The 14,670-nt window shown below is 39.5% G+C and overlaps 1 protein-coding gene across 1 annotated transcript in view; it reads left to right on the top strand.

Annotated features, from left to right (window-relative positions):
* Positions 1-14,670, top strand: part of PNISR (PNN interacting serine and arginine rich protein) — a 36,274-nt gene that overhangs the window by 15,170 nt on the left and 6,434 nt on the right. Inside the window, 7 exon segments of the mRNA XM_053710567.1 lie at positions 5,962-6,149; positions 11,726-11,815; positions 11,817-11,864; positions 11,969-11,980; positions 11,982-12,047; positions 12,049-12,070; positions 12,586-12,656. Of these exon segments, the coding sequence (XP_053566542.1) occupies positions 5,962-6,149; positions 11,726-11,815; positions 11,817-11,864; positions 11,969-11,980; positions 11,982-12,047; positions 12,049-12,070; positions 12,586-12,656 (497 nt within the window).

The following is a 14,670-nucleotide window of genomic DNA, read 5'->3' as shown; positions in this document are numbered from 1 at the left end:
CCTTGTGCAACCTGCTAAATTATTTGTATATTTAAGCTACATCGATTAGGTTCATATATGGGTTTGTCGGGCATATCATAGCAAGTGCCTCACCAACCTCTGACTTCACTGCACGTCACTGATACATACATACATACATACATACATACATACATACATACATACATACATACATACATACATACATACATACATACATACATACATACACACACACACACAAACACACACATACATACACACATACATACATACATACATACACACACACACAAACACACACATACATACACACATACATACATACATACATACACACATACACACATACATACACACATACACACATACACACACACATACACACACACATACATACACACATACATACACACATACATATACACACATATATACACACATATATACACACATATATACACACATATATACACACATATATACACACATATATACACACATATATACACACATATATACACACATATATACACACATATATACACACATATATACACACATATATACACACACACATACACATATATACACACATACATACACTGCTCAAAAAAATAAAGGGAACACTAAAATAACACATCCTAGATCTGAATGAATAAAATATTCTAATTAAATACTTTGTTCTTTACATAGTTGAATGTGCTGACAACAAAATCACACAAAAATTAAAAAATGGAAATCAAAATTTTCAACCCATGGAGGTCTGGATTTGGAGTCACACTCAAAATTAAAGTGGAAAAACACACTACAGGCAGATCCAACTTTGATGTAATGTCCTTAAAACAAGTCAAAATGAGGCTCAGTAGTGTGTGTGGCCTCCACGTGCCTGTATGACCTCCCTACAACGCCTGTGCATGCTCCTGATGAGGTGGCGGATGGTCTCCTGAGGGATCTCCTCCCAGACCTGGACTAAAGCATCCACCAACTCCTGGACAGTCTGTGGTGCAAAGTGAAGTTGGTGGATGGAGCGAGACATGATGTCCCAGATGTGCTCAATTGGATTCAGGTCTGGGGAACGGGAGGGCCAGTCCATAGCATCAATGCCTTCATCTTGCAGGAACTGCTGACACACTCCAGCCACATGAGGTCTAGCATTGTCTTGCATTAGGAGGAACCCAGGGCCAACCGCACCAGCATATTGTCTCTCAAGGGGTCTGAGGATCTCATCTTGATACCTAATGGCAGTCAGGCTACCTCTGGCGAGCACATGGAGGGGGCTGTTCGGCCCCTCAAAGAAATGCCACCCCACACCATTACTGACCCACTGCCAAACTGGCCATGCTGGAGGATGTTGCAGGCAGCAGAACGTTCTCCACGGCGTCTCCAGACTGTCACGTCTGTCAAATGTGCTCAGTGTGCCCCTGCTTTCATCTGTGAAGGCGAATTTGCCAATCTTGGTGTTCTCTGGCAAATGTCAAACGTCCTGCACGGTGTTGGACTGTAAGCACAACCCCCACCTGTTGACGTTGGGTCCTCATACCACCCTCATGGAGTCTGTTTCTGACCGTTTGAGCAGACACATGCACATTTGTGGCCTGCTGGAGGTCATTTTGCAGGGCTCTGGCAGTGCTCCTCCTGTTCCTCCTTGCACAAAGGCGGAGGTAGCGGTCCTGCTGCTGGGTTGTTGCCCTCCTACGGCCTCCTCCACGTCTCCTGATGTACTGGCCTGTCTCCTGGTAGCGCCTCCATGCTCTGGACACTACGATGACAGACACAGCAATCCTTCTTGCCACAGCTCGCACTGATGTGCCATCCTGGATGAGCTGCACTACCTGAGCCCCTTGTGTGGGTTGTAGACTCCGTCTCATGCTACCACTAGAGTGCAAGCACCACCAGCATTCAAAAGTGACCATAACATCAGCCAGAAAGCATAGGAACTGAGAAGTGGTCTGTGGTCACCACCTGCAGAACCACTCCTTTATTGGGGGTGTCTTGCTAATTGCCTATAATTTCCACCTGTTGTCTATCCCATTTGCACAACAGCATGTGAAATTGATTGTCACTCAGTGTTGCTTCCTAAGTGGACAGTTTGATTTCACAGAAGTGTGATTGACTTGGAGATACATTGTGTTGTTTAAGTGTTCCCTTTATTTTTTTGAACAGTGTGTGTATATGTGTATATATGTGTGTATATATGTGTGTGTGTGTGTGTATATATATATATATATATATATATATATATATATATATATATATATATATATATATATATATATATATATATATATATATATATATATATATATATATCTCACACGGACCCCAGAACAAAGACTGTCTTTGTTGACCTCCATTTGAAAAAGGTTCATATTGGAACCAAAACGTTATGGGTTAATTTTGTTTAGCACTTTTCTGGATTAAATGCTTATTGTGAAGCATCCTGAGTTGCCTGCTTTTTTTCCTTGGCCAGGATTGTGTTCTGGGGAAAAAAAAGTGTTATGTATGTATGGTTTTTTTTCTTTTAAAGAAGGCACCATTTCTGTTTAAATGGAGTGATAGCAAAACATGTTTAAAATGTGCAAGTTTTTCTCTGAAATTTACAGTCCTTAAAAGGTTAAATAGGTATAATGATTTGGTTACATTTATAATGGCTATCGGCAAATAAAATGAATTTACTGCTGCATTAAAGGTTTCTCATTTTAGGAGCGAATAAATCAAACTAAAAGTGCCACGGGTTTGACAACAAAATGTGTGTTTGAGCCTCAAATAATTAAAAGTAGAGAGATGGTGTGTTTATTTTTTTTTATTTTATAGGAAGACATGCCAAAAATGACAATTTAAATTTTATTATGCAAGTGCCTTGGTTTTTAAAGTGAAATGTCTGAGCCTGTTTGGAACTTTATTTGTGGAGAGAGATATTGGACAAACACTCTCTTCTTGAAAAAGTAAGAAAAACATATGACAGGTATAAATGTTTAGTGTTTTTTTTTCGTTTTGGCAATAGGTCTCAAGAACTGGCCATTCGTGAGAAGCTGAATTCCAAATAATAATTGCTATACTATTACTATCTTAGCCTTCTTTGCATTGGGTTTCTTAATCTAATAACGTTAACGTTGTACTGGATGACATAATCCATTGTTATATAAGGCTGGCAAAAGTGTTTGGTTTTGTTTGTGTTTTATTTATATATATTTATATATATAGATAGATAGATAGATAGATATAGAGATAGATATATAGATATAGATAGATAGAGATATAGATAGATGGATAGAGATAGATAGATAGATATATACACAATCTTTTATAAGTAGGCAAGCATGTGCTGTAATTTGTACAAAACTATTTTTTACTATTGAAAGTTGGCGACACATAGTTTGGTATACTGCAGTAGAATATTAAAGGGAAATAAAAATGGGGCCCGGTAGTTTGAGTTCTTCTTACCCCCACATCACAAAACTGTAAAATAACCTAAATGAAAATGTGTTTTTTTATGAAGAAAAAAGTTCTTCATAAAGTAGTCCCTTGCATGACGAGTCCAATCGCCCTCAAAATGGGTATTCTTTTTACACACACCTCCCATATCTGTTAGCATTCAAATGCTGATCAGCCATGGGAGCAGGCTTTCATCATCGCACCATCTACTTCCATACCACTAAAAAGAGTGACTTTTCAGCTAATGTATTTCTAATTAAATTAAATATATCTCTATCTCTCTCTTGACCTGTTCATCAGTCTGGGTACTTTCTCACCAGTTTGCTAAATTTTAGGGTTGCCCCGATACCGATACTAGTATCGGTACCGATACCAAGTACTTGCATGAGTACTTGTACTCGTGCAAATGCACCGATACTTAAACCGATACCTCTACTTACTACCCATATGCTATCTTGTGGTGTTTTTTTCAAACTGCACGTTCCCATTTCATTTAAAGCTGGAGTGGAGACTAAACTAAAAATTGTCTACTACTGTTCTGCCAATACAAATTGCTCTTATTTGTATTATTGTAGGAGAGATCACTGTACTGCGTTCAGACAAACCCCTGAAGTACTGGGTAGTTAATAAACTGAGATTTCCAGCTCTGGCTAAAATTGCCCAAAATATCTTTCTGCCCCATGCAGTAGTGTGGAAAGTTGAACCTCCTTACTGATAGCAAAAACAGACTTATAGCTGAACATGCAGAGATGCTTCTGTTCTGTTCCTTAAAAAGAACTTGCCACTAACTTTTGAAAAATTATTCTAATTGCTAGATTGCCTTTTATACTGCTAGTTCTCATCTTGCACAATTATGTTCAAAACATGCTGTACTCTGAGGAACATCTTAGCTTATATAATTGCAGGAAGAGTACTCATAGGAAAAATTAAGTTAATCCCAATGAACACTCATCCTGCAATTATAGGACTAGATTTAGATTACATTTGATTGGTAAGCTTTACCAATGCTCTGTTTACATTTCCAACTCCATAGCCTTTAATGGAGTAGGACGTGTAATGAGAGCATTGGTAAAGCTTACCAGTCAAATGTAATCTAGCCCATAGTGTTGTTCACCATGATTAAACAGTATTCTGTTCTATTTTTTACTGTATGGCACTTTTGGTTGGTTGCAATTTTATATTTGTTATTTATTATTATTGTTAATATATTTTATTGTAATATTTTTATTTCTAAACATGTTCTGTTAACTTTGTGACAACTTTGTGACTTTGTGACAAATAAAACCTGTTTTATTATTTCATAATGTCCTTCATAATTATAAAGAAGGAATCTTAAATAATTAGTCTGTATTGTGCTTGGTAAACTGTCAAAAAAAGTATCGGTAATTGGTATCGGCGAGTATTTGAAAACAAGTATCGGTACTTGTACTCGGTCTTAAAAAAATGGTATTGGTGCAACCCTACTAAATTTGTTATGGAGCTTCTGCACTAAGATTACAGTACAGATAGAAAACCATTTATCCAAACTTCTTGGTACTAGAAAAGGTTTGGATTTTGGAATATTTGCATCTGTGAAATGGGACAGTTTGGAGAAGGGATGGAACCAAGTATAAACAACAATATCTTATGTAATTTAGACAATAATTACAGGTCATAATACAGCTTATTCATGTAACCTAAAGGTGGTTTTTATATATATATATATATATATATATATATATATATTTATATATATTTTAGTACCCTCAAAGATAGTACTGTAATGAGCTAATATTTGTTTTAAATTAAATATATTTGCATTTTAGAACACACAAACCAAAGTTACATGTAGAGAAGATAAAATAATTAATTTTGGATTGTGGAATTCCAGATTTGCGGATTTGTACCTTGTATAATGGTTAAAGTGATTGTCAATCCTAGCGTTTGTAAAACTCTAGTATTGACCATTGGAACAAATAAAAAGGGACTTTCATGAATTTCCTGCACGGCTGTTGGATAAGAGGTGAAAAAGTCACCTCTCAGCAAAACGGCATTCTGCCATGGGCTGCCTGAGCAGCTCAGTACGGCGAACACTTGAAACAAAGGAGCTTTCAGCATGAAGTATTTTTTACTTCATGAATGAAAGTCCCTTTTATTTGTTCCAATAGTCAATCCTAGCATTTCACGAATGCTAGAATTGACAAACACTTTAAAGTTGAATACGTGAAAAATCCTTATGTTTTGGTAACATTTGATTGTGTATAAGTCCTTTCTATTTATTTTTTTTTTTTCTCTCATGGTTTAGAGCACTAATAAACCTAATCATATTTTATATATTTCCTTTGTCACAAAGCACTCAAAGTTCTATCTATATACAGTCACATCACACACAAACGCATTAACATAAGTTCTGTGGTGATAAGCTTTTTGCAGAAAAATGTGGTAGAGGAGATGGGTAAACGGAGGCAGATAATGAGAATAGGCATTAAAAGGCTCCTTAGGTCTGATAACTAATTCTACATCATGGTTTATTTTTTGTTAAACCCTGTCATTTCTTTGTGACAGATGCTGTTAAACGGAGAACACTACCTGCATGGATTCGTGAAGGTTTAGAAAAAATGGAGAGGGAGAAGCAAAAAAGATTAGAGAGGGAACGATTGGAGCAACAGCGCTCTCAAATAAAGAGGGAGAAAATGCGCTATAATGAGGCTGAAGATGGGGATGGTCCTCGACTGCCACAGAAAAGCAAATTTGTGAGTTAAAGTAGAAAAATGTAAAAAAAAAAAAAAAAATGTATGTATGTATGTAGTGGTTTTTTTTTTTTTGTTTTTTTTTTTTTCTTTTTAAAGTTTCAATTTGTGGCATGTACTCAATTTTTGAGTTTTTACCCAAGGAACACGGGTTTCAAAATGTTTCCTTCTTAATATGAGGAGAGTCCACGGCATCATTCCTGTTGGGAAATACTGAGTTTTAAGTAGTCTTGTCAGACTCTGAGAGCATTGACGAATGTTAGAGGATGAAGATGCAGGGAGAGTCTTTCTGCGAACGCATCCAGACTCGTGTTGACAAGTTTCACTGCCTGCTTCCATCACTCAATTTCATGTCAGTAACGATGCTACAAGACTGTCAAACTTTAGGCTGTGTTTCTGTTCCACGGCATAGATTCCGGTAATATCGTTTCATTTTTTTTTTTTTCTTTTTTTTTTTACATATATGATAACACAAGAAAACAGGGTCACAGTGTGGCTCCTTTTAACTGTATGCTATCAAGAGTTGATATCTCTGGAGGGGGATTATTGAACAGTGGGGATTAATCACATACATTTATTTGATTATGCTGCGACATGTGTGAGATGAGGCTCAGGCAGATGTTGGAGCGTACAGGGTTTTTTACTTTCGTTTTGGGAGCTGCGCAGCCTGAAAGGCTTTGGAGCGCTTTTTTGCTAATATAGCAGGGGCAGTCCTGCCTTGTGCATCACGTGACCGGGTGTGGTCACACTTATTTCCACTTTCCTAAGCGTTCAGTTTACTGGAGAAGATGTTAATCTGTTTGGCCTGGGTCATAAGAGGTGGTGAGTACCCCAGCCTTTGGGGGTATAAAGGTGCCGTTTTTTCTTACAATCAATAGTCTCCTTTATTAGCGCAAGCTATGGAGGAGTCTGTGTTAGAGGGTATTCCCTCTTTACCTAAGTCTAATACCTGCCTATATTGTGAGACGTCCACGGTATACCCGCCTGCTCAATTATGTTCACCATGCCTTGATAAAGTAATAATGTCAAAGAATGTTAATATGTTTGATACCACTGAGCCGTCCACCTCTGAGGTGTCTCCGTCCCGTGAGGTGCGCACCCTACAGTCATCTCCCAATACACATGCAGCTTCCCGTAGCACTCCTAATCCTCCATCTGGAGGGGCACTTTGCCACCAGACATTACTGAGCAGTTACAAACGGCAGTGTCTGCAGCCTTTGGTGCTTTACCTTGCCCTACTAAGCGCAAGCAAAAGGTCAAATATTGCTATCCTTCCCAGGGGTCATCTACTAACTTATTGGGTTTATCTGATACAAGATTATCCGATGATGGTGCTTCTGATACTTCAGAGGGTGCTCTTTCTGGGTCTAAATCTTCTGCCTCTAAGCCTCCAGCTGCGGAGGAACCATACTTTAGATTTAGGATTGAGCATTAATGCTTTCTGCTGAAGGAAGTTTAGGTTACTTTAGAGGTTCCAGAGCCCAAATGGCCTGAGGAACCTTTGATTCCTAAATTAGATAAGGTCTATGAGGACAGGGTTGTACCACAAACTTTCCTGGTTTCTGTAAAGATGGTGAACATTAAGAATGAAGGGAAATAATTGGTTCTTCATTTTCCACTTCCTTTAAAAAATTGGTCCCAGACTCTCAATTAGAGTTGTGGGGTTCCATACCCAATGTGGATGGCGCTATCTCCACGCTTGCTAAACGCACTACTATACCGCTTGAGGATAAGAAGATTGAAACTCTGTACAGAAAGATGTTTCAACATACAAAATATTTGTTTCAACCGGCAGCGGCTGTTGCTGGAGCGGCTACCTACTGGTGGTGGGTCCCCTCAACCTGATTCAGGAAAGAATTAAGGCCTTAAGGGTGGCTAATTCTTTTATTTTGTGATGCAAATATGCAAATTATTCGCCTGAATGCCAAGGCTTCAGGTTTTTCTGTTCAAGCTCGTAGGGCACTCTGGCTGAAGTCCTGGTATGAGGACATGACTTCTAAGTCAAGACTTCTTTCGCTCCCATGAAAAGGAAAGTTTCTATTTGGTCCAGGCCTGGACTCTATCTCCACGGTTACTGGAGGCAAAGGTGCCTTTTCTACCGCAGGATAAGAACAAGCCTCGTTCGAATAAATGCCAACGTCAGCAGTCCTCCGCAAAGCCAGAGTAATCCAAGGGGACTTGGAAGCTGGGTCAGTCCTGTAATAAATCCAAGCAGAGCAAGATGCCAGCCGAGACAAAGTCGGCATGAAGGGGCAGCCCCTGATCCTGGTCTGAATCTTGTGGGGCAGACGCTTGGTTTGGGGGCGTGCAAGACCCGTGGGTCCTGGAGGTCATCGCTCAGGGATACAAGATAGGTTTCAAGTCTTATCCACCTAGGGTAAGATTCCTCCTATCAAACCTGTCTTCAAGGCCTGAAAAGAGAGAAGCCTTTCTGGGGTTTGTGAGGGATCTCTCCTCCCTATGAGTCATTGTCCCAGTACCTCCTGCTGAAAGAGGTCTGGGGTATTATTCAAACCTCTTTGTGGTACCAAAGAAGGAGGGAACTTTCCACCTGATTCTGGACCTTAAGTGCCTAAACAAATTCCTATTTGTCCCTTGTTCAAGATGGAGACAATAAGGTCCATCCTTCCCTTTAGTTCAGAAAGGACAGTTCATGACCACTATAGATCTGAAGGATGCTTACCTTCACGATCCAATACATAAGGAACACTTCAAGTTCCTAAGGTTTGCGTTCCTGGACCAGCACTTCCAGTTTATTGCACTTCTGTTTGGTCTAGCTACTGCTCCAAGAGTTTTTACGAAGGTTCTAGGGGCTCTGCTTGCAGTGGCCAGAACCAAAGGCTATAGCAGTAGCACCATACTTAGACGATATTCTGGTTCAAGCACCATCCTGTCATCTGGAAGAAGACCCTTCGAGATCCCTTCTGTTTCTTCTTCGATCTCATGGGTGGAAGATAAACTTAAAAAAAGAGTTCTCTTATTCCCAGTACCAGGGTGGAATTCCTGGGTAGTAGTACTATAATAGACTCCATATCCATGAGGATATTCCTTACAGATCAGAGACGTTACAAGCTATCTTCTGCTTGTCTTGCCCTCCAGACCTTCGTAAGGCCCTCTGTGGCTCGGTGTATGAAAGTGATTGGTCTCTTGGTGTCCAGCATGGACATCATTCCTTCTGCCAGATTCCATCACAGACCTCTTCAGCTGTGCATGTTGAGACAGTGGAATGGCGATCATTTGGATCTGTCAACAGATTTCTCTGGACAACAGGTCGAGAGGATGGCTCTGTCCAGATCACCTGTCCCAAGGGACATCCTTCTTGAGACCATCCTGGGAGTTTGTGACTACAGATGCAAGTCTATCAGTATGGGGGAGCTGTTTTTGGAACATTTTGGAACTTCGGGCAATCTTCAATTTTCTGAAGGCTTGGCCTCTTCTGGGTTTATCCCAGTTTATCAGATTCCAATCAGAAAACATAACCTCGGTGGCTTACATCGACCATCAGGGGGGGAACGAGGAGCTCCCTAGCAATAAAGAAGTATCTTGGATTCTGGAGTAGGCAGAGGCCCACAACTGCTCACTGTCAGCGATCCACATTCTTTGTGTGGACAACTGGGAAGCAAATTTTCTCAGCAGACAATCCTTTCATCCTGGGGAATGGTCTCTCAATCCCGAGGTGTTTTGTGGAGATTTGCAACAGGTCGGGGACGCCGGAGATGGATCTCATGGCGTCCTGGCTCAATTCTAAGATACCCAGGTATGAGTCGCGGTCCAGGGTTTCTCAGGCGGAGCTAATTTGATGCATTAGCAGTGCCTTAGATGTTCAATCCAATTTTAAATTTTTTCCACCGTTACCACTTCATCCCCGTGTAGTGGCCTGCATCAAGCAGGAGCAGGCATCAGTGATACTGATTGCTCCATCTTGGCCGCGAAGGATGTGGTTCGCGGACCTGGTGGGGATGTCCTCATCTCCTCCGTGGAAGTTACCCTTGTTGCAGGGATCTGCTGGAACAGGGTCTTTTTGTTAATCAAAATCTAGATTCTCTGAGGCTGACTGCGTGGTGATTGAACGCTTAGTCTTATCCAAGAGAGGTTTCTCTGAGAGGCTTATTGACACTCATTCAGGCTCGTAAGCCTGTTACTCAACGCATCTATCATAAGTTGTGGAGAGCTTACTTATTCTGGTGTGAAGAGCATGGTTTAGCCTGGCATAAGGTTAAGGCTGCTAGGATGCTTTCTTTTCTCCAGGAGGGTCTGGAGAAGGGCCTTTCTGCCAGTTCTCTGAGAGGACAGATTTCGCCCTTTTTGTGTTGCTGCACAAGAGGCTCGCAGAGCTCCCCGACGTGCAATCTTTTGATAAGGCTCCGATTAGGATCAGATCTGTGTTTAGATCTAACGCTCCACCTTGGAGTTTGAATCTTGTTCTTAAGTTTGTTTTTTTTTTTTGTTTGTTTGTTTGCTTTTTTATAACGTTCTCCGTGTGAGCCTATGCATTCGGTTGACATCAAGTTGTTGTGGACGGTTCTTTTTCTTTTGGCTATTGCGTCGGCACGCAGAGTTTCTGAAATGGCTGCCTTGCAGTGTGAGCCTCCTTATCTGGTTTTCCACACTGATAAGGCTGTCCTATGTACCCGCTTGGATTTTTTTACCTAAGGTGGTGTCTGATTGTACCATCAATCAGGAGATTGTGGTTCCTTCCTTATGTCCTAATCCTCCTCCTTCGAAGTAACGTTTACTTCATAATCTGGTTGTGGTTCGAGCTTTGAAGTTTTATCTTCAAGCTACTAAGTTTGTGTTTTTTTTAAGCAAACTTCTTCCTTGTTATCTATTCTGGGAAGCGTAGGTGTCTGAAGGCTTCTTCGACTTCCTTATCTTTTTGGTTCAGGAGCGTTATACTCTTAGCTTACGAGTCAGTGGGACTTAAACCTCCTCAAGGGGTTACGGCTCGTTTCACTAGAGCGGTGGCTTCCTCTTGGGCCTTTTAGAACGAGGCCTCTGGATGAGATTTGTAAGGCGGCTACTTGGTGGTCCTTACATGCTTTTTTCAAAATTCTACAAATTTTATGTTTTGCTTTGGCTGAAGCAGCTTTTGGGTGAAAGTTTTACAGGCTGTGGTGCCCTCAGATTAGGGTCTGCCTTTCCTTTACCCCTCCCATTACCATTCAGTGTCCTCTCGAGCTTGGGTATAGTTTTCCCAACAGTAAGGAATGATGCCGTGGACTCTCCTCATATTAAGAAGGAAAATATAAATTATGCTTACCTGATAATTTCCTTCTGTATGTGGAGAGTCCACGGCCCCCTCCTGTATACTCCGATGGCGGACCAACATTTTTTTTTTTCTCTCTTCCAGCACCATTTATACCCTGATATTTCTCCTACTGTTCCTTGTTCCCTTGGCAGAATGACTGGGATATGAGGGAAGTAAGGGGAGTATTTAAGCCTTTTGGCTGAGGTGTCTCTGCCTCCTCCTGGTGGCCAGTATTTCCCAACAGTTAGGAATGATGCCGTGGACTCTCCTCATACAGAAGGAAATTTAAATTATCAGGTAAGCATAATTTTATGTTTTTTCTTGTTCTCAGGACAGTGATGAAGAGGAGGAAGATGAGGAAAATCCTGATGGGTCAGCTAGTGCCAAAGTCAGCCGCAGTCCTTCCCCAGCCCAGCAGGAGGGAGAACAGTGATTCTGAAATAACTGAAGAAGAACGGGCTTATCAAATTGTATGATTCAGTTCATATCTTTTTGTTTGCTATGGCAAACTGTTCAGTTAATTTCTTTTTGTTAATTTTTTCCACTTACCTGATGATCATCTTGCTTTGCCTAGATGCTGCTCACAAAAAATGCTGTTGACAGAAATTCTTTTGGATGTTACCAATGAAGAGATTTATAATGTGGCAAAAGACCGCTCCTCGAAAAGCAACAAAAGGTAACCTTGCTTTTTATTTGGAAAGCATGGCTTTTTTCATTTTTATGCTATGGAGATGGCCCTCCTGTAAATTGTGCTTAAACTTAGCATACTATGTGTTTATCTCTTATGCTATAGCCTTTTTTTTTTTTTTTTCTCTTTAGAACTTTTGTACATTCTTTTAAAATCTTGGTACGATAAATGCTACCAATTTAATAAACTAGAAATCAATTTATTTTGTTGTGGGGCAGATAGTTTGTGTGTTGATATTTTTGCCCCCATTTAAATTATTGAATGCTACTGAAGCATGGGTTAGGTTTCAAACATTTTGTTCCCCACATTTTATTTAGATTTTTGCTTACCTTTTTTCCAGTGTTGCAAAATTTGCCTCATTTACATTGATTGTTGTGTTTTAACCTTTCTCTTCTCCCCCCCTACATAGCAGCGCTAGTAAATAAATTTTTCATAGAGGCTCATGACTTTTGATGTCGTGACTATGTGTGTTAACATGTTGTTCCTGTTGTTGTGATACAAAGCTCCTGCAAGGCAGCTGGCACAGTCCAGTGCATTGGCTTCCCCTTTCTGGACTTGGTAAGTACACACCTTAGTCTGTTCTTGGGTGGGATTTTTGTGGGATAATTGACATTAACGTGTGTGTGCTTTTAAGTAAGCATGATACATTCATTGTCATTTTAACGCTCCAAAATTAAGTGAAACTCTTTGGAGGTTATCAGAGCTTGGGAAACCCATGTTTGTGGTCTTCGAACATAACCTAACTTTGGTGTCCCTCTCCAAACCCTCAGCTGCTACAATAGCTCATATTTAAGAGACTGCTTGTAGAATAATAAAATGGCTGAACCAACCCGACTTGCCTATGATCAAGCATAGATTGTGAAACTTTAGCTTCTGTATGGCCTTGGAGTAGGTTGTTGGATGCCTTGCATTAGGTCTATTAATTACAGGTATTGCTCTAAAAAAGAACAGTATACCACAATTGGCTTTACTCCAGATCAATCCTGAAAATAAATACTTCCAAAATGGAGAGGTATTGCAACTAAACTTTTTTTTTTTTTATTATATTAAATTCGGGCTTGTCCTACAACTATTTAAGTGTATTTGCACATACACGCACTTTATATACATGGATGCAGTACTTTATGCATATTTGACTATGCCGTGCTTATGTATATACAGTCTCCTGTATAACCTAATGTACCATACACTTGTATAACTAATTTCTGTACAGTATCACACTGCATTCATGGCTGTAATAATTGTAGGTATTTTCAGTAAGTGACTGAAAATGCATGTTCAGCAGCCTGACCAAGCACAGCCCATCTGTGCAGCTGTCCTACCATATAGCTTTCCTATGATTTCAAGCATGTAATCACAGCTTTGAGTTCTGTATTTCATTACATTTCTAATTATTTGGCTAATCTTAGCCATTATTCCATTTAAACATTTTAGTTTTTCTTGAATACCCAGGGGCTATAGTCCTATTTGTGCTTGCACCAGTCTCATTAGTGCTATCTAACTTTTTTCAATGGGGAATGGTCTCTTATGGTAAACATGATGCTTTTCTGGAAAAGGATTTATTTAGAATAGTGGTCCACTGGTTTTTACTAGTGACACCGCAGACCCAAAGTTTAAATGCAAACTGCAGTGTAATGAAACATTTAGCAAGCTGTTTTTTTCCCTCCAATACTAATTATATGCCACCCATCCTAAATTGGTATAGCCAACAATATTGGTAGAGTATCACTATAATAAAGTCAAGCTCTATTGTGAAGTGTTAAAAACTTTTTTCCTTTTGGTTATTATTACGTCCTCGGATTCACATTTTAGTCCTCATCTCTAAATAAAAAATATTCACCTGAACAATGTTTACATTTAAGCAAAATAATGTATAATTAGGACACGCACACACGTTTATATTTAGTTTAGTCTTACATTCACCTTTCATTACTTTTCTATTGGCTTAGCTTCAAACAAATGCATTAAAAGCGATAACGTTTGTATTGAAAATGTACTTAATGCAATTGTGTATTGGTGCTTTTTATCACTCCTGTTTTGGCTCTGCCTATACTTTTTGTTTCCTCATTCAGCTACTTAAAGCAATAGGAAAGTCCAAATTTTAAATATTTCATGATTCAGATAGAGCATGTAATTTTAAATACATTTAAAAATTCACTTCTATCTTCAAATGTCCTTTATTTCGTCTCTTGTATCCCTTCTTGGTAAAAGAATATGCACATATCCTACAGTAATGAGATCTTGCTTCTGTGATTGGTGCCTGCACACATTTGTATCTTATGATTGACTAACCAGATGTGTTCAGTTAGCTTTCATTGTTCCTTCAGCAAAGGATAACGAGAGAATGAAGTAAATTTGATACTAGACGTAAACTGGAAAGTTAATTAAAATTTTATGTTCTATTCGAATCATGAAATACAATTTTGGGGTTTCCTGTCCCCTTTTAAAGGGCATATCAAAGCTATGTAAATGAATTTGTTTATGAAGGAATTTTATCATTCAATTGGTTACCTGATTCTACATATATTTAGCAGTTTGAATATTTGGTTAGGGTTGCAAGCTGCTATGTCTTGTATTACAAAAGGCTT

This window comes from Bombina bombina, chromosome 4 (assembly GCF_027579735.1).
Source record: "Bombina bombina isolate aBomBom1 chromosome 4, aBomBom1.pri, whole genome shotgun sequence".
In the NCBI taxonomy this organism is placed as follows: Eukaryota; Metazoa; Chordata; class Amphibia; order Anura; family Bombinatoridae; genus Bombina; species Bombina bombina.
Note: the sequence above shows the minus strand (reverse complement) of the source record. Positions and strands in the feature narration are given on the sequence as shown.